The sequence below is a fragment of the Salvelinus namaycush genome, chromosome 21, assembly GCF_016432855.1.
Source record: "Salvelinus namaycush isolate Seneca chromosome 21, SaNama_1.0, whole genome shotgun sequence".
NCBI lineage: Eukaryota > Metazoa > Chordata > Actinopteri > Salmoniformes > Salmonidae > Salvelinus > Salvelinus namaycush.
In genome coordinates this window covers 9171262-9198840 of record NC_052327.1, presented here as the reverse complement: position 1 = coordinate 9198840, position 27579 = coordinate 9171262, and the positions used below count along the sequence as shown (strand labels likewise).

Here is a 27579-nt window from a genome sequence, read left to right as displayed (position 1 = left end):
TCTATATCTATATATACACACACACACACCAATGCTAGCTTCCCGGACAGCTACAAACAGAAGACTACGTACATTGGTACTCAAGGTACAAAGACAGCAGTCTATGATACCGGCTGGTTTCACCATTCAAGACTTTTGCACCAAAACATGGGATATTTATGAATTTGTAAGAGGTTCCTTAGGTTCTCAAACTATTGGTACTTTGAAAACACTAAAGTCAACAGGAAAAACGCACTGTGGTGGATGCATTGTAAGACTTGATCCTGACAATCCTGACAAAATCATTTTGAGTAAGTTGAAAAGTGTTTTACATAAAGCTTAAAAATCCTTAATCCTGTCTCCTCCCCTTCATCTACACTGATTGAAGTGGATTTAACAAGTGACATCAATAAGGGATCGTAGCTTTCACCTGGTCTGTCTGTCATGGAAAGAGCAGTTAAATGTTTTGTACACTCAGTGTACACCTAGTATCACATGCCAAACAATTTTAGAGAAGATTAAAATGCTCAGCGCAGTAAAACATGTGATTTTCCTGTGTTTTATATACATTTCCACACCATGTGGTTGGAATAATACTTTGAAATCGTGAAAATGATAATGCCCTTTTCATGTAAGAGCTGTTTGAAAAGACTTCCTGAAATGTCATCCTGTTTTGGGGGGTTGGAGCTTAAGCCTTTCCATTGTGACATCACCATGCGGTAAATTAGTTAATTGACCAATAATGAGTTCCAAACCTCTCTACCAATAACAGCTAGTTCAGTTTTTTCCTCCCCACTCAGTCCACTCCCAGACAGTCCTAGCAAGTCTTTGCTAAGAAGCTATTTTATTATTTTTTACCATTTTAATTGAAAACAATCACAATAAGGTACTTAATTATTATCCAGAAATTATTTGATAGAGATTGGCTTAAAACAGGTTTTAAAACAGGATTCCTAGGACCTTTTCTGAGATGCTTTATGGATACAGGCCCTCCGCTAATAGCCCAGCGCCACTCCATTCAGAGTATGTTCAGCATATCCACATAGGCAGTGATATCGACTGAAATGAAAACCAAAATCAAACTTCAAAAAAATTTAAGATTTTATAAAACTTCCATTTCAAAAACAAAGACCTGGATACATTTCTACTTTTCAAATGAACATTTCTTACTACAAAGAACAAAAAAACACAGTAAGGAAAAACAAAAAACAACTATCATAATCAACTCCCTTTGGTAAAAACTGTCTTGCATTTTTATTTTTCATATACGTACTAACTTCAGCCATCTCTCACTAAAGTCCACAGTAAGCTTAGAAAGTATTACTAGCACAACAACGCAGTTCTTAGTCATAAAAAAGGTCTGACACTATGTACAGTTTTATTTACAGTGTGTGGATAGTCCATCCATAATGATCTCAGTTTATGTGTACAAGCTGGTGTATTGGCGTAGTAGGGCGATGCCAGCAACTTCAAAAGGTTGAATATCAGGGCGGCCAGGATTAGTTGTGTTTATATACTTATAATAAATATATACACACACACAATACATTTCATAATCTGACATTCACAAGCTATACAATTTTACAGTCAGACACAGCAGAGTTGTGTGGCTAATCTACTTGTCTTTTTACATTAAACACAACAGTGCTTTTCACTTCTCACTTCCCCCACAACGCTGCTTGTGACTCAGGCCTCGTTCTCTTAATGCACCCTTTTGTTTGAAAAGGAAAGGTGACCAATAAGAAACATCTTGTTCTCGTTTTGAAGTGATGTGGTTTTGTGATTTGTCCCCAACACAGGGACGTGGCTGTGCCAGATCGTTTCAACTACAGTCCGCTTTGAGCTCCATGCACCCTTGAAACAGTGGCAACTCAAACTCAACCCCATCCAATTCCTAGTTAAGTGCACTTATCCCCCAAAACTATTTCCCACGGATACCGCAGTTACACCGTCACAAGTAATCTTTGACAACAGAATCCTTATTCTGATGGCTTCATATATTACTATGTCTGTCAATAACAAACAACCAAACCCCAGTCTACTGACTGAGCGCAAGTGAGGCTGTTAGCTAGCAGGCACCTCTAGGGAGCACACAGGGCAAGTCCCAAAAGCCTTTTATTAAAGCCCCGAAGACCATGATTTGCGATGTGGTTTGGTCTGCTGGTAAGAGCTCAGGTCAGTGACTGTGGCTAGATTTCAACCAACAGAACAACTCCCTACGTTTTGGCACCGAAGGCCCTGCAAAAGTGTGCACAGCTAAAAACGCTGGTTAAAAACAGTGATCCAGTCGCCCCCGGTAAAACCTAGTTTTGTGTTGTGCTCCCATATCAGCCTTAGAAAGTTGTTGATATGCCCTCTCCTCCTCACCCATTCCTGACCCATCCTAGTATATAATCCCAAACTCCCCTTCCATTCCTGGTGGGTTATGGTGCTTTGAAGGGTGAGCCGTATTTGACACGGTACTTGTTGATGTTCATGAAGTGGAGGATCTCCAGCTCGCGGGTGGTGGTGCACGGCACCAGGCCGTCACGCCCCTCTCCCATCAGCCACTTGTTGGTCTCAGCGGCCATATCGCGAGTGACATGCTCCTTCACCCAGAAGTCGACCCAGGCCTGGAAGTGCTTGTGCAACCGAGTGCTCACTCTCTCGTGTGACTGCAGGTGGAAAGGAGAGAGGGACACCGTGGTCATGATACTGTGTTAAAAAAACAGAACTCTCAACACAGAAAATATAGGTTTCTATGGTATCGCTCACACAATTGGTGGTCCTTTAGAGCAGCGGTTCCCAAACTGAGGCACGCGAGAGATCGGCGGAGGGGGCACTTGGGTCCCACCCCAAAAAGGAACTCAGTCCGGCTTTCAACGTACTCTTGAAAGTTGTAATAGTAGAATGCACAAGGTGCAATTTCGAAAATGGGTAGTGCATCAGTTTTCCTTGTCATGTCAGTCATTGCATAGCGTATGTCACGTTCACAAACTAGTCGGAACTAGGCAACGCTGACATTTCCAACTTGCTAACTGGTTGTAGTTATACGTGCCGCGTTCAATGAATCAGCAAGTCTGAAAAGCTTGAGTGTCCTAGTTCCGACTTGCATGTGAACGGGGCATAAGAGAGCTATTTATAACCTCTCAGAAATGTCCAGATCAACTAATCCATGTCAGCGAACGTTTTTTTGCAATATATTTTGTTGTAATGTTTGAGTCACTCAAACATGAAAACACATTAGATATGCAATTTTATAAATTTTTCCAAAACGAGATGTAGAACTTACAATTTTTCTCTGCAACATGTGACAAAATGTGTAGAATTGCTGGAAATAAGCTTTAAAGCTGAGAAACGTTCTCTCCACCAACAAGAGGGTTGTGAACAGTCAGAAATAGACGTGGCACGTGCAGGAGGGGGCGCGGAATGTTCCCCAATGCTTGAAGGGGAGCCTGAGTGAAAGTTTGGGAACCACTGATTTAGAGTATGGTTACTAATTTAACCGACTAGAATAACAAGTCACAAATAGGATTGTGCCCATTAAAAGGATGAGGTCACAAAGGGTAATATGTACAGCTCCACTACACGAAGACGGTAGTGGGAGAGGAATATGAGTAAATGGGAGGAGGTGAATACCTGGTGAGCTCGCAGCAAGGCAGTGCGTCGGTACATGTAGTCCTCAGACTTGAAGACATACACCATCTTGTAGGAGTTGAGCTTGAACATACATTCCATTTTAAGGTTCTCAGCATTCTCCATGGACTTTTTCTCTCCCTCGCTGGCCTCCTTCTCTAGCTGCTCCCTACCCCTTTGGTACTTACGTATCCGACGGAGGTTCCTGATTAGAAAAGGTTCCAGGTTAGGCTAGTCAAAGCTAACTCTCTTTTGAGGCATTTTGCACCACTTCTCCCTTGAAAAGGGAGAATAAAGAATGCATATTCAAATAGTGACACTAACCTGGGAAGGAAGACAGGTTTCTGAGCAAGGTGTTCCCGCAACTCTGGAGAGGTAGAGTCAGAATTCAGGTAGCGACCCACGTAATCTGACCAGCGCTAGAAAATACAAAACAACTCCACTCAATACACAGACCAGCTGCCAAATTAAAAGGTTAGCAGTGACAAAACACATCTACCGTTTACCACAACACTAAAAACAACTTTCAACTAGATGTGTTCACAGATTGACAACAATCTTCGCCATTGGTCAAATACAGTAGAACAAAAAATACAGGTGCGCTAATTAAGTGGCGGAAAGCTGAGATGGCTGGGTTCACAGGGGAGAAAATAAAAGCATATATTTGTACTGTGCTGTCTATTACCTCTGCCTCCATGGGTTCATCGGAGTTCTCCTCCTCGGTGTCCAGAAGCTCCACTGTCAGTTGAACATGGCCTCTGTTCTTTAGAAACATAAGCTGTGGCAAGAGCGAGGGAAGAAAGGCAAGAGAGGAGAGAGAGAAAGATAACGTTAGAGTTTTTATTTATACATGTGTGCGATAGTCAGAAACAGACATCACAGGACAAAAAATATTTTTTCCTGACAGTGGTCGATCTACCTTGAAGCAATTCTCATCGGACATGATCTGTTCCGCCTTTCGCTGGTAGCATCCCTCTGTGGAAGCTCTGGATGTCTGGGTGGGAAGGGGACCTCCGGTGGCCCCGTTGGTGCCCTCTGCTAAGTACAGGTCTGTCACCTGCACGCAGATCTCATCACTCACTATGTGCTGGAGCTGCAGACACAGAAAAGAAGAAGAGCTGAGTGGAGAAAAGTGCACAAGGTCTAGACCAACAGAACCAACCTATAAAAAATGCTTAAACAAAAACTGAAAACAGGTTTAGAATAGGCTCATCAACCTGGAGGATCAAAAAACTAGCTATGCTACTAGGAACTAGCCCAAACCTAGTGTAAAAGAAAAGCAGTAATGAGGGGCTACTGACCTGCCTGACAATGCTCTGGATGAGTTTGTCCATGGTGAAGGCGGTGTAGGCATGGATGGTGAACATCTCCCGGAGGGAGTCCTCGTACTGAGCCGGCTCCATGTTGCCATCCAGAAGGTTCCGCACCATCTCCAGGAAGGCAGAGTAGTAGTCCTCCACCTCTACATCCACTGTAGGTAGGGAAGAAAGACTATCAGAAACTGATCATGGCATTATGCATTTCAGTTCAACCAGTGTACAGATGACATTTAAATAGAGGACTGCATTCCCATGGGATGCCCGCAGGACCTGAGGATCCCGACAGATCGTTGGCGCGGTCAGCATTTTTCATGCTGCGGGTGGGAGTGGGCGGTCAGACAGACTTCTTTGGGATGAAAATATTTTTGTTGTCCTGCGGAGTTAGAAATGGTGGTCTTTCCGCTTTGTATGGGTTAGCCTAGGCCTACCCATTGTATTAAAAGCACGTCACATTATTCACAAACTTAGAATTCGCTACTTCAACTTCAGTAGCCTACCTCTGCTCTTCTAGATGGGCATGTGAGATCAAATGCGCCCAGTATACAGTACCAGTCAAAAGTTCGGACACCAACTCATTCTTAATTTTTACTATTTCCTACATTGTTGAATAATAGTGAAGACATCAACACTATGAAATAACATACGGAATCCTGTAGTAACCAAAAAAAGTGTTAAAACAAATCAAAATATATTTTATAAGTAGCCACCCTTTGCCTTGATGACAGCTTGCACACTTGGCATTATCTCAACCAGCTTCATGAGGGAGTCATTTGGAATGCTTTTCCAACAATCTTGAAGGAGTTTCCACATATGCTGAGCACTTGACTGCTTTCCTTCACTCTGCGGTCCGACTCATGCCAAACCATCTCAATTGGGTTGAGATCGGTTGATTGTGGAGGCCAGGTCATCTGATGCAGCACTCCATCACTCTCCTTCTTGGTCAAATAGCCCTTACACAGCCTGGATGTGTGTTGGGTCATTGTCCTGTTGAAAAACAAATAAGTGGGACTAAGCCCAAACCAGATGCTGTGGTAGTCATGCTGGTTAAGTGTGCCTCGATTTAAAAAATAAATAAATAGCTGACACCAGCAAAGCACCCTCACACCTCCTCCTCCATGTTTCACGGGGAACCACACATGCGGAGATCATCCATTCACCGACACCGAGTCTCACAAAGCCAAAAATCTCAAATTTGGACTCATCAGACCAAAGGACGGATTTCCACCAGTCTAATGTCCATTGCTCTTGTTTCTTGGTCCAATCAAGTCTCCTCTTCTTATTGGTGTCCTTTAGTGGTTGTTTCTTTGCAGCAATTTGACCACGAAGGCCTGATTCACGCTGTCTCCTCTGAACAGTTTATTTTGAGATTTGTCTGTTACTTGAACTCTGAAGCATTTATTTGGGCTGCCATTTTTAAGACTGGTAACTCTAATGAACTTCTCCTCTGCAGCAGAGGTAACTCTGGGTCTTCCTTTCCTGTGGCGGTCCTCATGAGCCAGTTTCATCATAGCGCTTGATGGTTTTTGCAACTGCACTTGAAACTTTCCAGATTGACTGACCTTCATGTCTTAAAGTAATGGACTGTCATTTCTCCTTGCTTATTTGAGCTGTTCTTGCCATATTACTAGGGACTTGGTTTTTCTACCAAATAGGGCTATCTTCTGTATACCACCCCTACCTTGTCACAACACAACTGATTGGCTCAAACACATTAAGGAAAGAAATTCCACAAATTAACAAGGCACACCTGTTAATTGAAATTCATTCCAGGTGACTACCTCATGAAGCTGGTTGAGAGAATGCCATGAGTGTGCAAAGCTGTCATCAAGGCAAAGGGTGGCTACTTTGAAGAACCTAAAATATATTTTGATTTGTTAACTTTTTGGGTTACTATATGATTCCATATGTGTTATTTCATAGTTTTGATGTCTTCACTATTATTCTACAATGTAGAAAATAGTAAAAATGCTACCTGCCCGAACGCATAGTGCCAACTGTAAAGTTTGGTGGAAGAGGAATAATGGCCTGGGTCTATTTTTCATGGCTCGGACTAAGCCCCTTATTTCCAGTGAAAGGAAATCTTATTGCTACAGCATTCAACGACATTCTAGACGATTCTGTGCTTCCAACTTTGTGGCAACAGTTTTGGGAAGGACAATTCCTGTTTCAGCATGACAATTCCCCATGTACAAAATGAGGTCCAGAAATGGTTTGTTGAGATCACTGTGGCAGAATTTGACTGGTCTGCAGAGCCCTGACCTCAACCCCAAATGAACACTTTTGGGATGAATTGGAACACCAACTGCGAGCTTAATTGTCCAACATCAGCGCCCGACCTCACTAATGCTCGTTGCTGAAAAGAAGCAAGTCCCCACAGCAATGTTCCAACATCTAGTGGAAAGCCTTCCCAGAAGAGTGGAGGCTGTTATAGCAGCAAAGGGGGGACCAACTCCATATTACTGCCCATGATTTTGGAATGAGATGTTCGACGAGCAAGTGTCCCGAGTGGCGCAGCGGTCTAAGGCACTGCATCGCAGTGCTAGAAGCGTCACTACAGACCCTGATTCGATCCTGGGCTGTATCACAACCGGCCGTGATCGGGAGTCCCACAGGGCGGTGCACAATTTGCACAGCGTCGTCCAGGTTAGGGGAAGGTTTGGCCGGGGTAGGCCATCATTGTAAATAAGAATTTGTTCTTAACTGACTTGCCTAATTAAATAAAGGTTAAATTCATTGTGGTGTATTTTTCTAAGGAACTGTACTTCCTAAATTTGATTAAGGCTCTAGTTTACAACATTGCCTAGGAATAAATACTGATTAACCACATTTGCCTCAATCTGAAAATCGTCCCACTCCAAATGTAGGCTATAAAATAGCTCAAGAGAAAGTCTCTCCAAACTACACCAGCATATTGGCCGATAAACCCAGTAATATCGATAGCTTAATATAATGGGCCACGCGAAAATTACATCGACCTAAAATAACATTGCAGGACTGCGGTTGGGTTGAGGACCAGTTCTTGCAGTAACAGGTGGGAGTCCGCTGGCAGGATGAAAAAAAAACAAGTACCAGGCAGACCTCTATACTTAAACACATCTTTCAATGCACAATCTGAATAGCAACTGATTTAATGTGGAAATTTTGCAGACAACAGCACATACTGTGTATGGCCAAGGGCTATGATTAGCCAATCTCTAGCTTGCTCAATGCTTCACAGATCCACAGTAGCCCCCCACTAACCCAGTGCGGACGCACTGTGTGTCTATGAGACTTACCAATCAAAGTGATGAAAATCAATGAGTTATTGAGTGTGAAAAGGCTGTGTGGAATTAACAGTTTTGTGCTATGAACTCACTGGGCTCTTTCAGTCTCAGCTGGATGGCAGGGTTGTCATTCTTGTCTCGCTTGAGGCCCAGCACTTCTCTCTCCCAGTCACGCTCCCGGATGTCCTCCTCAATCTGCCTCTCCGCCTGCCCGTAGATCCGCATCAGCCGCGAGCACAGTGTCTGGTGCAGCCGCAGGAAGATGTACCAGTTATTGTTGACGTAAAATAGATTGTAGGCCTCGGCGCAACTTCGCAGCTTCTGGGCACCCGTGTTGCAGAAGAGGAGCTTGGAGGACTTGTTGGGGCTTCCGCCTTGCGTGACGCCATTGTGCTTCTTGGCCACGGCCTCATCCAGCTCCATCTCCTCTTCCTCTTCTTCCTCCAGGTCCGAGAGCTCGCCGCGCTGTGCGAACAGCATGTCGGGGATCAAGTGGTGAATGATTTGTTTGATCTTGTACTTGTCCTCCTTCTGGATGCCCGTCTGCCGCTTGACGTGGTGGATGATGAGGGCGGCAGCGTCATCCAGGATCTGGCTGTCCTCGTAGGTCAAAGTCAGGTGGGGGCCGCTGGGCATTGCGGTGTTCTCTTCCGACGCCTGTTCCTGTCGCTACACCGCAACACAAAAGCACACACTTTTCACCTACTTGCTGTTGAATGAACAGCAACATAAAATTCCCACAATTTAAGATTCTGTCCATTTTAACTTATTAGAATTCAAGAAAACTCACCTCGTCGTAGATGCTCTCAATCTCATTGAGCAGTGTCTTGGATCGTAGCACCTTGGTGTCGTTCTGTTTGAAGTTGATACCTTGGTGGTCGAGAGACTTCAAGTAGTACTTCTCATTCTGCTCCCTCCAGATCTTGTTGAAGCCCCTCTGGGCTTCCCGCCACTCCTCCTCCTTGGTCTTTAACCTGAGGACAACATGGGAATGAGGACGGCTTGCAGGGGAAAACCTCAAGATGTGACTAAGTGAAAAGATTCATCGTTTTCAACTCAACACTTTGATGTAAGAACAGGCATATGAGCATGCATGAAAGAAGAACGTAGACACCCTGTAAACAAATATATAAAAATTGAATCAACAGTTTAGAGAAACTAGGAATAGTTCATCCAAATTACATGCGGAATAAACAATACTCCTTTCCTGGTACAGTTTGAGTTTTGGCTTGACACTCACCTCTTCAGCACAATGGGAACAGACACAGCAGGGTTCTTCTTGAGCCCATCGATGATGTCAGGGGCCTTGTCACCGTATATCCTCTGGATGGCCTTGCGATGGATGACTTCCGAGGAGCCTCCCAGCGTGTTGTCCAGGCGGAACTTGGCCTGCTCCTCGGCAGACATACGGGACAGTTTTCTTTGTACGGTCTCCAGCATGCGGATGGTGGCCAGGTTCGTCTCCAGCACCACGTCCAGCTGGAGGCAAATACAAATGAAAATAAGGGAGCGTTAGATGACAAGCACAACATGGGCAAGACAACATAATAGCATAGATCAGGGATGGGCAAACGGGAGCAATTTCAAAATTTGGTTGTGCTTCAGATACTTAATTAGACCATGTCAGCAAAAATGTTATAGATTGGTAAATTAGTCTAGCGGCCAGCTATCTAAACTTGTAGTGAATATGGTCGAATTACTGACAGGGGTAGGGCCCATTGGACATTAGTTATATTAAAAACTGCAAAAGTATACACCTCCACCCAATGGCAAAATTGCAGGAAATGTATTTTTTATTTTAGATGTCACGAGGGGGGCTGAAAATGTTTTGTTAGCAAGGGGGTTCCTCATGACACGAGTTCTGTTTTTTTGTGGTCCCCACCCCCATCAAAGTTGCCCATCCCTGGCATAGATGGATGTATTTGTCCATGAAACAGATCGAAACTGTTTTTATTAATTTGGTTTACAGTTTTTGGCTAACTCACCTCGAAGCGTTCATCCTCACATCTGTAGATGTGCTCCTCATACTGGGTCTTTTTGGAGCTCACAAAGGTGGAGTCTTCAGACCAGGAAGGGAAGGACACCCAGGTGTCATTGAGGACCTGGATGAAGCAAGGACACACTAAACATCTTGTGTACATACTTTACACATATAAAAAGGAGTAATTATTTCTGTGTACAGCTGACAGGTAGGTGTGGTTAATGGCTGGTGAAAAATGTTCCCTTGAGGGCCTGTTAAATGGCTGTAGTTCTTTAGATTGCCTTCGAGGGGCAGTGTTGCACTTACCTCTTTGCACAGTGGCGTTCTCCCGGTGCACTTGGGCTGCGTGTAGCTCTTCGGCAGTGCTCTGTAGCTCGAGCCTAGTCTCTTGCAGGAAGCATAGTCGATCTCCATGGCAATGCCCTCCAAGGCACGCTCCTTGGGATAGCGCTCAGTGTGGGACATTTCCCGGTATCCTATGAAGTTCTTGAACCAATTGAACAGTTCGGGGAATTTCCTGTCAACGACAGTGGCCATTTTGGTTAAAAAATGTTTTTGATTCAGCCACACAAAGCTTTACTGAATGGATCAAATGAATGCATAACCAGTCGAACATGTCAATGATGTGAAACAAGCCACGACCAATTTGGAGTGGATGAATCTAGAGTTAGTCGGTCACTGACTGATGAGTGTGGCAGTTTCCCAACTTCCGTACTCACCCCAGGAAAGGCAGCACCAGTTGTACCAGCTCAGTTCTGGAGATGACCTCTTGGTTGAAGATGACCAAACAACGCAGGAAGTTGTCATAGGCCTCTGCACTCCGCAAGGCCTTCCGCACCTGCAAAAAAATGTATAAACACCTGGATGAGACGTCAAGCAAAGACAGATTCAAAAAGTTAAAATAAAAAAAATAGCATGTTTCCCTATAAGATGAACTATATCATACTGCACCTTCAATCTTTATGGGGGGTATGCCGCCTAGGGCGACAGGTAGCCTAGTGGTTAGTGTTGGACTAGTAACTGAAAGGTTGCAAGATCGAATCCCCGAGATGACAAGGTAAAAATCTGTTGTTCTGCCCCTGAACAAGGTAGTTAACCCACTGTTCCTAGGCCATCATTGAAAATAAGAATTTGTTCTTAACTGACTTGCCTAGTTAAATAAAGTTAAAATAAAAATAAATACATTTAGTTCATTATAGCAGGAAATTATAAGCAACTTTTACTCGTTAATATTTCATTAAATAAGTTAAAAACATTGACCTATCAGGTTATTTAATTCCGTAGCTAATGAAACTAAATTGGGTAGAAAGCCAAGCTCAAACTCACCTTCTCAAAGAACAGAGATTCTGTGCCATCTCCATGTTTGCTGGCTTCTACCAGGGACGAGTCTTTTAAATTCAGTAACTTGGGCTTCTTCTTCAAGATAGCAAAGATGTGAACAAAAAAGAGATTGAATTCTCAACTGTGATGTAAAAAATATCATATCAGTTTATATTGATGAATAATTCAACACAAGCTGTAAAATAGTAGAGCATGCTGGAAAGCAGTCAGAGTGTAATGCATTTTCATATCTACAGTGTGCTGATAAAGGGGTGAGTACCTTGACAGGGGGTGTGGCAACCGTCCCAGAGAGCATGCGGATCTGGCAACCGTTCTGATTGGGCCTCTGTTTGTTGTTGAGCTGCAGCTTCTTCGCTGTGCCACCGTGGTCATTCCGCACAGACTCCGCCTTTTCCGCTGTCGTCTTGCTTAACAGCTAGGGAGGACAAGGGACAAGACATTGGCAGATAACTCAGCAGTAGTTGCATACTCATTTGAAAACCTGCTATCGAAAAGTTACGTCAACCACTGAATATTTTGTCTGATATGGACTTTTAGGGACAAATACTTCTGAATACAAATTAATACTTTGAACAGACTTTATAGGCATACACTGAGTATACCAAACATTTGATATCACCTTCCTAATATTGAGTTGAACCCCCCTCCCCCTTTTGCCCTCAGAACAGCCTCAATTCATTGGGGGCAAGGACTCTACAAGGTGTCGAAAGCGTTCCACAGAGATGCTGGCCCATGTTGACACCAATGCTTCCCACAGTTGTGTAAAGTTGGCTGGATGTCCTTTGGGTGGTGGACCTTTCTTGATACACACGGGAAACTGTTGAGTGTTAAAAACCCAAGAGCATTGCAGTTCTTGACACAAACCGGTTTGCCCTGCACCTACTACCATAACCCCTTCAATAGGCACTCAAATATTTTGCCTTGCCTATTCACCCTGAATGGCACACGTACACAATCCATGTCTCAAGGCTAAACATCCTTCTTTAACCTGTCTCCTGCACTTCAACTACACTGATTGAAGTGGATTTAAGAAGTGACAATAAGAGATCATAGCTTTCACCTGGTCAGTCTATGTCATGGAAAGAGCCGGTGTTGTTAATGTTTTGTATACTCAGTTTAGATTCTCAGGGCACAGATAAATGCTTTGTGCTCTACTCACCACCGAGCTGTTGGCATCTGGTAGGAACTGGCCAAACTCGGAGAGAAGGTCCTCCTGGTTCTTGAAGAGCCGGGCCACCTGGGCATAGACCTCCTGCTCTGTCAGGGCTGGGGTGTAGTTCCCTCCTGCCTCCTTAGCATTCCGCTGCTCCTTCTAGAGTTGACAAAGAAAAACATTGCTATTATGAATGCTCCAGTTGGACTATTATGTGATAAGTGGTCTAAGAGGAAAATGTGGTTTGGCTGCTGACCTGGTAGGTGTGCAGGATCTCCAGGAAGGCTTTGTAGATGTCCGGCTGACCCTGGAAACGGTTCTTGATCTTGTTGACGTAGTTGATGGCATGATTGAACTCCACAGGCTGGTTGTTCTGCAGCGGAGGGGCATTGGGCGTGCCACTGATCGGGGTGTGGGGCTGCAGGGTTGGGGATCGGGGGGAGGCATAGGCGGGGATGGACGGATTGGACTGGCTGCTTGGCGTGAGGACTGGAGATTGCAGTGGCTGCTAGACAAAGACAAAACGAACATGTATATAAAAATCATGTTGGGGAAAAACTAACATAATTAACATTTTGGACTAGCGGACTGATAAAACAGAGTGGTAAACATAATACAGGCAAATAATGTGTAATATTTATATTTTCACCCACTCACCTTGCTTATCTTGGTAGGGGTTGGCTGCGTGGGAGGGGGTGGGGCAGAGGTGGTGGTGGGGGCTGGCACCTGGGGCTGGTGCAGGGTGGGTGGTCCCGACAGGGGGATTTGTGAGATAGAGATGCCGTGAGGGGTGATGTGGTGGATCTGACCCGGCGTGGTCACATTGACCAGGTCGTTGGTCGCGACCTCGATCTTGTAGCCCGGTGGCAGGAAGGTGTTGAATCCCATAATGAGGTCGGGGTGGCCTTTGAAGAGCTGGGATACCCTGCTTATCACCCCTGGAGTGTCAATGCTGTGACGAAACAGAGAAACATATTTGCTTGAAAAGCCGTTAACTTTTGTCATGCTAAAGTAAGAGAGAGGCAAAACCTTAAATGTCAATAGTGAATGACCTCACCTTTGAGACTTAAACTCCTTCATGATGTCCAGGAAGTCATTGTAGACTTGAGGTTGGTTGCCAAACTGGAGTTTCACTTGGTCCAGGTAAGACAAAGCATCTTCCACCTGAGAGAGACAGAAAGATATCCATCACTCTAAGTCTGATCACTGTTCATCTGGGTCTTATTTGATTATATTTCAGAAAAATGTCTAAATTGCTCTCATTAGGCTAGCTTGGAAAACACCAGGAGGTCTCACCTTGAGCCTCTGGAATTGCTGCTGGCCCTGGGCTGAGGCAGGGGGGTGAGCGTGGCCCTGCATCACAGGGGGCCCGTGGGGCTGGACCGCTGGGCTGTGGTGGTGTACAGCTGGGCTAGGGGTGTGCCCATGACCACTCGAGTTATGTGGCACAGTGGGGACCTGTAGGGGGGACAGAGTCAAATACACTACCGGTCAAAAGTTTTAGAAAACATACTCATTAAAAGTATAAAAATAATAAAAAAAAAAAATTGTACTATTTTCTACATTGTAGAATAATAGTGAAGACATCAAAACATATGGAATCATGTGGTAACCCGAACAAGTATTAAACAAAACAAAATATATATCTTTAAAATATTTTTTTATATTTAAAATAGCCACCAGTTGCCTTGACAGCTTTGCACACTCTTGGCATTCTCTCAACCAGCTTCACCTGGAATGCTTTTCCAACAGTGAAGGAGTTCCCACATTTGCTAAGCACTTGTTGGTTGCTTTTCCTTCACTCTGCGGTCCAACTCATCCCAAACCAACACAATTGGGTTTGTGGAGGCCAGGTCATCTGATGCAGCACTTCATCACTCTCCTTCTTGGTCAAATAGCCCTTACACAGCCTGGAGGTGTGTTTTGGGTCATTGTCCTGTTGAAAAACAAATGACAGTCCCTCTAAGAGCAAACCAGATGGGATGGCGTATCGCTGCAGAATGCTGTGGTAGCCATGCCGGTTAAGTGTGCCTTCAATTCTAAATAAATCACTGACAGTGTACCCAGCAAAGCACCCGCACACCATCACATCACCTCCTCCATGCTTTACGGTGGGAAATACACATGCAGAGATCATCCGTTAACTCACATTGCATCTCACAAAGACACAGAGGTTGGAACAAAAAATCTCCAATTTGGACTCCAAACCAAAGGACAAATTTCCACCGGTCTAATGTCCATTGCGCGTGTTTATTGGCCCAAGCAAGTCTCTTCTTATTGGCATCCTTTAGTAGTGGTTTCTTTGCAGCAATTCGATCATGAAGGCCTGATTCACACAGCTTCCTCTGAACAGTTGATGTTGAGATGTGTCTGTTACTTGAACTCTGTGAAGCATTTATTAGATCTGCAATTTCTAAGGCTGGTAACTCTAATGAACTTATCCTCTGCAGAAGAGGGAACTCTGGGTCTTCCTTTCCTGTGGCGGTCCTCAAGAGAGCCAGTTTCATCATAGCGCTTGATGGTTTTTGCAACTGCACTTGAAGAAACTTTCAAAGTTATTAAAATGTTCCGGATTGACTGACCTTCATGTCTTCAAGTCATGATGGACTGTCGTTTCTCTTTGCTTATTTGAGCTGTTCTTGCCATATGGAGAATGCCAAGAGTGTGCAAAGCTGTCATCAAGGCAAAGGGTGGCTATTTGAAGAATCTCAAATACAAAATATATTTTGATTTGTTTCACACTTTTTTTGGTTATTACATGATTCCATATGTGTGATTTCATAATTTGTATGTCTTCAGTATTATTCTACAATGTAGAAAAAAGTAAAAATAAAGAAAAAACCTTGAATGAATAGGTGTTCTAAAACTTTTGACCAGTATAAGGCATTTCTTTTTTGGGGAGGAAATTACTGATTGTTTGGTTGTTTTATGAATGCAGTTCTGGAATTGATTGATCAATTGTTAAATCATTCCAAAGTGTAAATAACAACAGAATATCACTATTAGGGAAGTTACTGCTCATCTATGAATAAAAATAGCAGCTAAATCTATTAAACCGTAAACCTTGGTTGCGTGTGTAGCACTGCGTACCTGGTAGCCCTGTGGGACAGAATACTGAATGTTGCCTGCGGTAGGCTGCATGCTGTCGCCCACGGCCTCGTACACGGCAGGCGCCGGGGCCAGGACGCGGTGCTGGAAAGCCTCCGTGCTGCCGGTGAGGCGCCGCTGTTGGGACGCAAATACCGGTTCCTGTTCCTCCAAGCGCCGTTTCATGTTGAACTCATGCTCGAGGGGGCTGAAAGACCTGCGGACGAAACAACTTCAGCATGGCGTCCGGGTAGTCATGTATTTACCCGGCCGTTTTTTTTGTCATACTCGCGCAAAAATTGTGATAACCTTTTCACTTAAATGGGGAGAAAGACAGCGTCAAATATAAATGTACTTTCAGGTAGGAAGGTATACATTTAAAAAAATGTAAGCCTAAACTTAACACAAATCAGGTTTTATTTATTTCAAACATCCATGCTGGGAAGAAAGTATGAGCGTGCCAGTTGTCATTTGAATCTGAAGCTAAACATGGACATAAAAATACGACTGGCACGTTTTGATACAATGTTGGAATACTATGTAGACTGAAAACAACCTAGCAGCCAAGGCATGCTGCAGAACTATGAATTACTTATCGAAGCGACGCCACGGTACTGGGGTGTATTCAGAACATTACGCCGATTTACTTTGCAAAACAGAAACCGTTTATTCCTAACGGAAAATGTTTTGCAATGAAAACGAGAGTTTCTACTGGACAAATTCAGGAAGGTTCGTCCCCATTTCGTTTGCTTCTTATACGGTTTCCGTGCTAAGATGTAATGAATACACCCCTGATTGAATGTGACTGGCTTGCTACCTTCCATTCATGATCTATCTACCGTGGTAGTGATTTATTTCCTGCAATTTCGCATGATGACAAAATAGTCAATATGAGATTTCTACTTGGTTAGTTTAACGAGAGGTTCCAATAAATATGTATTTTGATGTAATAAAATATCTAGCTAGTAGCTGGTTAACATTTCGGACAGGCTCCTTGTAAGTTACACAATGCTGCATTTGTTATGCTTAGAAATGGCAAGCTTGCTAGCAAAAGTTTAGTTAACGTTAGCTATATTGAATTAATATTCCAATACATCTGTGGCTAGCCTACACACGTAGGCTATGATGAATAGACCACTAGCTTAACTATATGACCGGGTCCATGTTTTTGGTTGGTGCCACCTACCTAGACAACCTCGGCTGGCCGACTCGCTAACCAGCCAACATGTAGTTAACTTAGCAAGCGTCTTCGATCAGGTAGGTAGGTAACTAACTGCCAACAAACTAACGTCACAAGCTAGTTAGTTAACGATTTATGTTGTGTATCTTGATCGTAGCCACATGCCTAGCTTGCAAACAAACCACCAGCGTTTCCCAAATAAAGGCATTGCGAGTTAAGTATAAAGAGAACGGCTCATATGCAAGTGTATTGGCCACAATAATAGCTTCGGCCTTATTTTCAAGTTGAAAGTAATGGCCAGTCCCCTTTACCCTCCCCCTCTGCTTTGCGGCCTGTCACCATTTCAGAACACCGACCGCGAGTAGCCGAGTTACAAGACGAAGCGATCCAGTGCCCGCCTTTGGATAACGACTCAACTATTAAGTGCTTTAGAGAACATACTAACGTTAACTAGTGTTTTCAAATGCCATAGCTAAGACCACCACAACAAAAGATGAGACATTAACGGTGCCTTTTAAAAATTCGCAAACTACCAATTTTTGTCCATTGCAAAGGTAGGTGTGTTAGTTAGCTAAGCTGTCTTGCTAGCATACAACATAAACAACACATTGATAATCGTTTCGAGTGGAGCACCGCAGACTATCTACAGTAAGTTAGCGTTGCACAATATTCACATGCTAGCCAATTTACCACATTTTCCCCTCAAATCTTTGCTAAAGAGTACTTCAGCAGTGACTGAAAGTCCAGTTCCACGCGCCAGTTTCCCTTTAGTGCTAGCTATATCAAAGTTGTATCGGGAAATAGCTAATTCAAATGAAACAATGATTGTTTTCTCAATTCTTGACAAATGAACTCACCCCCTGCCCTGGTAACACTGACTTGAACAGGCACGTTAAAGTTGCAGTCAATTCGTGGGTATAAACTTAAACCTTTGAAAGCCGAAAAGACTAACAGGAGCATGCATATACTTTTGTAAATAAAATAATTTAAACAGCTATAAGTATTTTAACAATCACCGCCCCGGACCGCAATAGGAAAATTATCCTCGAGAGAAAACCTCGGCTCGGTTCTTAAACAAGAGGCGTGGCCACGATTGTGTATTTCTCTTTCCCACCCACTGAACAATGTTATTGGTCGGCACTCGAAAGAAGCGGCAAAGTGGGATGGTATTGTAGTTATTATTGGCAGTTTGAGAAGTCCCTCAAATATTAACTGGAAAGGGGGTGTACTTTCATCCGCAACCCTCGCGCACACAACATTCGAAAATTAGACTGAACAAAATGCTCGCGAAATAATCCGAATGTTTGTAAACAAAGCCGTTCTGGTAGTTCCGGGATGCGAGCGTCGGAAAGCTGCACTCGAGAACGCAAATAAAACCATATGCAGATCACCGCCGTAATAACTAGACTAATGTATATACTCAGTTTAACATTTCTATAAAATCATCAACACTATTCTTGCTATCAAGCCTCCATTATTTTAGGTTGTTAGCTAGCTTGCTTCGTTAATTGAGGAAATGCTAACTACAAAACTACAAACATTGCCTTGGTTGCAGCTGACCTTACTGTATGCTAGCCAGAGCCATGTATTTGTATGTCATTTTGGGGGGGAAATGTATTGCCAGCTAACTCCAATTGCAATGCTGGATAGATCGCTCATCTTTTCAATTTATGAAAACAGCGCCTTAATTGACTTTATTTAATCTTCACCCACTAGCATTGTGCAGAATGAATGTATGCAAAGGCAGTAGCTAGCCCATCTGTAGCTCCCAACTACCTAGTTAGCTGAAAAGGGAGAAAGATTGAACTCCGCTATCTTGTTTGAACACCGAATGACCGACCACAAGCTGCCTGCCAGTGGGTGCGCTAGCTGGTTAGCTAAATATTCCTGCCTCAGGCATTGCATTGGCTCTTGTCAGCACGCATGGATGAATGCAGATGTCCGTCATGTCACGTTAACAAAGAAAACCATCGTTTTCAATTAATAAGCTGGTTTGGTATCTACAACAGTACACACATATTTCCTTACCCAATGCCGATGGTTCCATAGCCTGCCATACGTGAGTTGCTGAGCTGGGTTATGAGAAATCTATTTGTCTGGTATAAGCTACCGCCTACATGTCGACATGTAACGTTAATCATTGCAATTTGAGCTAATGTTATACACAAATAACTGTTTAAAATACATGATTGTTTGACTGTGATATCCTTCATCTTATGAGTGCAGGGCCATAACCAGGGTTGGAGTTTTAGTGAAGTTGAAGGATATCTCAAAGTTGAGATACTGCATTTCTATACAATTAAAAAACAATATGATTTGGAGAACAGCAAAAATGACCCCAGCCATGATGATCCTTGGCTGCTGTAGGTCCATTCACCTGTTGATCTACAAACACTGCATATTAGCTATACAACTGTAATGTTATACCCCTGAAATATGAGAAATTATTCACATTGACATATTGTCATTAATGACAAAATCTCCCCCTTCATCCCACTTCCCTGTAACATGGCAGAAACTCGCACTTGAGCCTTTTACTCTCGGTTTTAGTCCAACAGCTGTATAAACTATGGTACAATGATTCCCTACACTATTCAGTGCATCTTTTCTCACCAAGAGAAATTTCAAATTTTTGCAACCAGGAATATACAGTGATTTCTACATTGGCCACTTGACCCTATTTTCACTAGATAAACACAGCCACAAAGTCGTCTTCTCTGGTATTATGGCAGCCTGCAAACAAAGGTTACATTTACATTTAAGTCATTTAGCAGACGCTCTTATCCAGAGCGACTTACAAATTGGTTAAAGGTGTATGCTGCCACATACTATACAGGTACGAGAAAGTGGAAAAAAAATACAATACAAAATTAAATCCTAAAACCAATCTAACTACTTCAGTCATAGTCCAAATCACATCCCTACAGGATGGAACATTCATCAACAGGATTCCTTGTAATGCCATAAAAACGCTAAGCCGCACTCACAACACTGCCTATTTTCTCAGATTTCCAATACGTTTGCACCTTTTTAACATGCAACATGTCAGGATCCTGTTGGCGAGTAACATTTACTCGTTTCTCTAATCCAAATACCATGGTTTCTTAAACTTTACTGCCGCCTTCCACTCTTCTCGCCACCTCTGTCTCCTTCACCCGAACAGGGCACTTCCTGCATTCGGGCGCATGCTCGCCACCACAATTGCAGCATTTCGCCTCAAATTGCTTATGATACTCCTCCCCTCTACATACACTTCACAAATTTACATTCATCACACTGCATGGGTTTGAGCACAAAGGCTCTTACAGGTTAGCTCGCATAGCCTAAATATATAGTACCAGTCAAAAGTTGACACCTACTCATTCAAGGGTTTTTCTTAATTTTGTACTATTTCCTACATTGTAGAACAATAGTGAATACAAAACTATGAAATAACACATATGGAATCATTTAGTAACTTTTTTTTGTTGTTGAAACAAATCAAAATATTTTATATTTGAGATTCTTCAAAGTAGCCACACTTTACCTTGATGACAGCTTTGCACACTTGGCATTCTCTCAACCAGCTTAATCTGGAATGCTTTTCCAACAGTGTTGAAGGAGTTCCCACATATGTTGAGCACTTGTTGGCTGCTTTTCCTTCACTCTGCGGTCCAACTCATCCCAAACCATCTCAATTGGGTTGAGGTCGGGGGATTGTGGAGGCCAGGTCATCTGATGCAGCACTCCATCACTCTCCTTCTTGGTCAAATAGCCCTTACACAGCCTGGAGGTGTGTTGGGTCATTGTCCTGTTGAAAAACAAATGATAGTCCCTCTAAGCTCAAACCAGATTGGATGGCGTATCGCTGCAGAATGCTGTGGTAGCCATGCTGGTTAAGTGTGTCTGGAATTCTAAATAAATCACTGACAGTGTGACCAGCAAAGCACCATCACACATACTCCTTCATGCTTCACGGTGTGAACCACACCTGCAGAGATCATCCGTTCACCTACTCTGCGTCTCACAAAGACACGGCGGTTGGAACCAAAAATCTCAAATTTGAACTCATCAGACTAAAGGACAGATTTCTTGCTTGTGTTTCTTGGCCCAAGCAAGTCGTCTTCTTATTGGTGTCCTTTAGTAGTGGTTTCTTTGCAGCAATTCGATCATGAAGGCCTGATTCACGCAGCTTCCTCTGAACAGTTGATGTTGAGATGTGTCTGTTACTAGAACTCTGAAGCATTTATTAGATCTGCAATTTTTGAGGCTGGTAACTCAAACTTATCCCCTGCAGCAGAGGTAACTCTGGGTCTTCCTTTCCTGTGGCAGTCCTCATGAGAGCCAGTTTCATCATAGCGCTTGATGGTTTTTGCGACTGCACTTGAAGAAACGTTCAGTTCTTGAAATTTTCCAGATTGACTGACCTTCATGTCTTCAAGTAATGGTGGACTGTCATTTCTCTTTGCTTATTTGAACTGTTCTTGCCATAATATGGACTTGGTCTTTTACCAAACCTTACCTTGTCACAACACAACTGATTGGCTCAAACTCATTGAGGAAAGAAATTCCACAAATTAACTTAAGGCACACCTGTTAATTGAAATGCATTTCAGGTGACTACCTCATGAAGCTGGCTGAGAGAATGCCAAGAGTGTGCAAAGCTGTCATCAATGCAACGGGTGGCTATTTGAAGAATCTCAAATATAAAATATATTTTGATTTGTTTAACACTTTTTTGGTTACTACATGATTCCATGTGTGTTATTTCATAGTTTTGATATCTTCACTATTATTCTACAATGTAGAAAATAATACAAATAAAGAAAAACCCTTGAATGAGTAGCTGTGGCCAAACTTTTGACTGGAACTGTACATACGAAGGAAGAGACTCTTCTTCAAAGTACAAAATAATGGCTGGAGTGGTCTTCCTTACTCCATCCACCATACAGGACAGTCGGCGTGGATCAACCACTGCATCTACTTTTTCAGTTACATCCCTTGCACACACTTCTAGCGCCACTCCAGAGATAACCCCCTTGATAGGTGCCCTGCTACACAGATCCACACACGCAACACATTCCAATTCAATATATTTTTCAGTTGCAAAGCACGCTCCTTCTGTTCTTCAGACACACAAAAAAACAAGATAAGCCCACTTGTTATCAACCTTATCCAACGCATCTATGATATTCGAGATGTCAAAAGGATCTCCCAGATCACGCACTCGGTCCAAAAGTAAGAGCAAGGCTTTACTAGATTCCATGACAATACTTCTCTTATTTCCCTTCTTGTTCGCCACTGCAATGCATTTCTTCTCACTCATCTCCACTCAACGTGTAACGGATGTGAAATGGCTAGCTAGTTAGTGGTGGAGCGCGCTAATAGCGTTTCAATCGGTTACGTCACTCGCTTTGAGACCTTGAAGTAGTGGTTCCCCTTGCTCTGCAAGGGCCGCGGCTTTTGTGGAGCGATGGGTAACGATGCTTCGTGGGTGACTGTTGTTGATATGTGCAGAGGGTCCCTGGTTCGCGCCCGGGTCGGGGCGAGGGAACGGACTAAAGTTAAACTGTTACAAACGCACCATCAGTTTCAAAAGAAACATCCGCCTCTCATCTTCTCCTTCTACCTGACGTGCTTTCTGGTGTACACAACATCGTTTCCGGCCCAGACACAACATATACAGACATGCCTGGTGACCAAATTGATGATGTTTTCCATGCAGCGAGAGTTGAGTGGAGACTAACGGATTCGGTTCAGTCAGTCGTCCTGATGAGCCCTGATGAGGAATAACTTGTAATATTGATACCATCTGGATCACGTGATAGTCTTCACTGCTCAATGGGGATGTACAATATTATGTTTCAAATTCTCGCTGGAGTTTCTAGCCACAATATCCAATTTGGCTAAAAACTTCAGCGAGAATTTGAAACTTAATATTGTACATCCCCATTGAGCAGTGAAGACTATCACGTGACATCCAGATGGTACCAATATTACAAGTTATTCCTCATCAGGGCTCATCAGGACGACTGACTGAACCGAATCCGTTAGTCTCCACTCAACTCTCGCTGCACGGAAAACATAATCAATTTGGTCACCAGGCATGTCTGTATAGCCTCTTTCAGAGTAGTGAGGAGGATCCTTCATGTCGGGGGAAGTAATTTAGCCATTGGCGATCTGTAGAGTTTTCTTCTGTCAATTAACTTGAAATTCTAGCATTACACATTATACTAATTATGTCCGATTTAATCAACAAATACGATAGTCAGTTTAAAAAAGGTTAAGGGTACAAGACTGTGTACATATCTGGCTGTGTTGGCAGAAATCACTACATATCCCATCGAGCCAAGCGGGGAGAGAGTGCCCATTGTTACTGTTCCAAGACCAGTCAGAAGCAGTGCTTGACGGGCAGGGGAGTACTGGTGCTGTGCCGAAAAGCTCCCCCCCTTCGCATGAACGCGCACACACACAATTCTTCATTGCTGCGACTTGCTTGCTAGTTAACATTTCTGATCACGTTAGGCTGCGTTTCATTTTATTTTTTTATGTCGGTTTGATCATGGGGGAGGCACTAGTAATGTCTGCAGTTTTCAGGTTTGGCTATTTGTTTCAAATGTATTAGTCTATAAATAAATCTCTGACAAAATTCGTCATCTCTCCCATGTCTTATTCGACTAGTAGTTCTGTAATGTTTATTGCTTGCCTACATTTTACTCCCTCCTATGTTTAATATAACACACATACATTAATAATTAATTTTGGTTGCCTATCCTGAAGTGAAGTTTGTGCTATAGAAAGCATTTGATTCTGATGTGTGCCACAGAAAGTATTTGACTCTAGCCACAAAATGTAAAAAATTAGGGGGGGATTTCGGCAAGGCCATTTTCTTGCCTGACGAAATTCTTCCCCCCTTCTATCTTGGGACTGCAAGGCCTGGCACACTTCAGAATAATTTTGGTAGCTCATGTTGACCAGTAGTGTGTGCCACGGGAAGTATTTGACTCCAGCCACAAAATTAAGGAAATTAGAAGGGGGGGGGGAACGACAACGATTTCAGCAGGCAAGAAAATGGCCTTGCCAAAATCACCCCTCACCCTCAATTTACTTAATTTTCTGGCAGGGGGTAGCTTTTCGGCCCAACACCGGGACCTAAAATGTTCTATTGCATGAGCTCTTGTTCCTCTTATAGAATATTAGCTCAAAAGTATTGTGGCGCTCCTGCACCTAAATATCAACCGTACTGGCACACAACATGAGTACCGGCCCCTATTTCAGTCCAAGTCAGAAGCGTCCAGCAAACCCTATGCCAATGACGCAGGTGGATCTCTAAACTGAACTTGGATGCGCGTTAAGTAGTGCAATGACATCCTTCGCTACCTCATTTTATGAATTTGCAAAGTAATCTCGAGACAACTACAATAACGTGATTTTTCTCAATGTTGCCGGCATGTCATTTATACTACTTATCAGTACACTCGTAACAACTGAAGCATTACAAAACTTCTATTCGATCAAATAAACATCACGTAGGAAAAGAAATTTGGTTGACCAAATTTAACACTCATTGACCTCCATACAAAAACTCCTTGATTTGTGGGCGAAACAACGTCACCTGCTGGAGGGAAACAGATTTTCCACCGAGTTGTCTCGCGCATTACTGGGCATATGCAGGCTGTCAAAGGCACTCCGACAAAGTTGTTTCTGACAAATGAAAACGTGTCAGTTTGGCACTTTTACGAGGTCGGAGTAATAACATATTCAACAAGACATTGGCCTGACATTAATTAATATATTGGCTCAAATCTAGGTAATGCCTTTAGATTTCGATAAACTTAATTTTGGAATAATATTTCACTCCTCAAACCCTGGCCTGTTTCGCTAGCGTTCCCAGAAGTCTCGCGATGTTGCGCGTCTGGGTTTAGAAACTGGTGGAACTTCCAAAATAAACCATCGCCCACGGGAGGCGGAGCTGAAGCACAGCCAGGGATTCCTCCCTCCTCCACCCGAGGAGTTACAGCAGCGATTGTATGACAACCGTGCCAGTGTACAGATTACGAGACATTGACCAGTACGCACATTTTAATTCGTTCTGAATCGGGTTTTGGCATGCTTCTGCTGAATACAGTCAACTGGATTCGCCTATGTGACTTATTCAGACTCGGAAATAGAAGCACAGCTAACAATGTCGACCGACGTAGGCACCAGATCTATAATGTTGTCAAACACATAAAAAGCCATATGGTTATTGCTAGAGCGGAAACATTTTAAGCATGTAGCCAACATTAAGCTAACCAGCTAGGACAGAGCAAGGACATTTCAAGTTTTATAGGATTGATGGCAGACAAGTCTCGGTCTCCCTCGATATAGCTAGCAGATTGTAACTGGAGCTTCACATAGCCCTGCAAAATCCCAAATGCTAGCTGGTTCGATATGGCCCCTCTTACTTTTTCTACCGAAAATGATCAGGGACGATTGTGAAATGCTGCGTTTTAAAACAATACGGGAAACATAGAAAACTATATTATTTCCTCGGTTGCAGCAGCTTTGTTGTGCGTAGATTTGGCACTCGCAGTGAGGACAATGGTTGAAACCTGATATACAAGACAATTTAGATGATTTCGTTTGAAACGTGCAAGTCAGTTGCCCTCAATGCCAAAGTCAAATAGGAACTATGAAACATTTTGTAAGCGTCATTACAATTGAAGTTATAGGCAATTCCGTGTCAAAAGCAGTTGTAAATGTAAAGTAAATGCCTCCGTTTGAGCGTCTTGATTACATTCTTTGTTTACTTTGATACTCGGGAGTAAAATGTCCTATTCACCACAATAACTCCCTCCCCCTGCCGATCCATTTGCAAACTGTAGCCTATATATCGAGGTCTGCAAGATACTACATAGTATTTTTACTTCTCGGGAAGTGTAAACAATTTCTATATAACCTAATTTACATTTAATTCGTGTTCTTTCAGCAACAGAAACGCATACTAGGGGGAAATTTGGCTTGCAACCATGTCCTTATTTTGGCCGTTCCTTTGACATTATCGCGTAAACACCAATACATTTGAAAGAACAAGATTCATAGCCTATATGCCCTTAACCTTCCCAATCCTTATGAACGTCATATGGTTCGAAATATGAAAGCAGCAACATTTATGTTTGCTTTACCAGCTGTTACATACCTAGGAAAAATGATCTTCTCACTCCGGATTCGTGTTTGTAACAAAATAGTTGGAAACGCCCCCCCCCATCCTCTTACATTGGCGTACACTTCTTCTTACGTCATTTGAGTTTAAATATTACCCGCCAAACTGTTACCTATAGGCCTACTTTTTTATGCTGGTCTAGTCTAAGAAATGTAATAGTTTGAAACAAATAAGGATTTGGTATGAACTTTGATTCATAAAAAATAAAAAAATGTAGATATGTTATTGTCAGTAGATTCTATCCAGATGTATAAGCTATGGCAAAAGACTGTCACCTGGTGACAGCAAAAGAGGAAGACCTTGACTGTTGAAATGTTACCAATCTTTATTAAATAATAGCTTTTGGGAGCAACTAATGTGAGCAGAAATTTCTTTAATGCATCTTATACCATAGAATTAAAAATGGTACATAATGTAATAATAAATATCTATTCTCGATTAGGCTACCCTCCCTTCACTTTCAGGTGGATGCCACCAGGTTTCCTCCAAATTAAGAGCATCTTGATTCAAGCAAGCCTAAAGTATAACCATGGAGTCAAGACATGAGGCATGACACTTAAAGAAAAAGAAAATCCTCTGCTACTTTTAACTTCTGTGATATCTTTGATATCTTAAATGCATGCAGACTACTGAGAAGTGACACTTGGCCATATGCTACTGCTGTGTTGGAGCAAAAAACTAAACATGTGATTTGAGTCTGTGCAGTAAATGCAATTGTATTCACATTTGTCCAACAATACTAAAGAAAATTGAAGTAAGAGGTAAGGATAGTATGAAGGCTCATTAGGGGTGACAACTTCCCTGTGGTGATAATATTAGGGCATCCTATCATTGATGTCCAAACCACTACTACTGGACACTAAAACTAAAAAAGGTCAACAGCAGATAACTCAAAGTTTTAAAAAGAGCAAGTAACGGTTATCACAGGGGAGATGGAATACTAAGTTGGAGTTGAAAAGATCTTAGCTCCCCCTTCAGGAATTTATGGAGCTTTTGGCCGCCTCAGAAAGCTGCAAAACAATCCTGGAGCCAAGACTATAGCCTTTTATAGATGCTAAGAAATGTAATCAAGTCACAGAAAAATAATTAAAGCCAAATGAATCATTTTCTTCAAGCTTAGATTTTTCAGAAATATGATTAGTCTAGACAAACCAGATTCAAATATGACAAAAGCACACAATCAATTGGGAATCACCATTTTTCATTTAATATGCTGAATACACTGTTTTGGTCTTCCTTTGAAAGGTTATTGGACATATCCCAATCTCCTTCGATTGGAAAACATAATACTTGGCAAAAAAAATTGGGTAATAAAGACAGAACCATTTCAAATGCACATGTGTAGACAAATGTTGGCTTTTCATACAGCATAGTTTGATTCAGTTGTCCTCAATCATACTAATAAATGTTACAACTGAGAATATAATTTAAAGTAGATACTTTTAAAGTCTGAATACTTGTAAGAAAAAGTTGAATA

At 42.7% G+C, this 27579-nt stretch overlaps 1 protein-coding gene across 4 annotated transcripts; it reads right to left on the bottom strand.

Annotated features, from left to right (window-relative positions):
* Positions 1-402: 402 nt before the first annotated feature.
* Positions 403-26139, bottom strand: sin3aa (SIN3 transcription regulator family member Aa). 4 transcript variants are annotated; one of them, XM_039017137.1, is made up of 21 exons: positions 26079-26139; positions 15742-15955; positions 13948-14109; positions 13709-13815; positions 13309-13603; positions 12908-13159; positions 12658-12810; positions 11758-11913; positions 11484-11573; positions 10877-10995; positions 10464-10674; positions 10162-10278; positions 9417-9655; positions 8967-9150; positions 8269-8845; positions 4896-5065; positions 4514-4687; positions 4280-4372; positions 3919-4013; positions 3598-3799; positions 403-2633 (listed from the first exon to the last, which is right to left on the bottom strand). In XM_039017137.1, exons 2-21 carry the CDS (start codon positions 15922-15924, stop codon positions 2403-2405), a joined length of 3810 nt encoding a protein of 1269 aa, XP_038873065.1. In that variant the 5' UTR covers positions 15925-15955; positions 26079-26139; the 3' UTR covers positions 403-2402. The 4 variants fall into 4 exon arrangements, with proteins under 4 accessions (XP_038873065.1, XP_038873068.1, XP_038873067.1 ...); XM_039017140.1 differs by having other exon boundaries at positions 11484-11570; XM_039017139.1 differs by having other exon boundaries at positions 12908-13156.
* Between the last annotated feature and the right edge of the window lie 1440 nt (positions 26140-27579).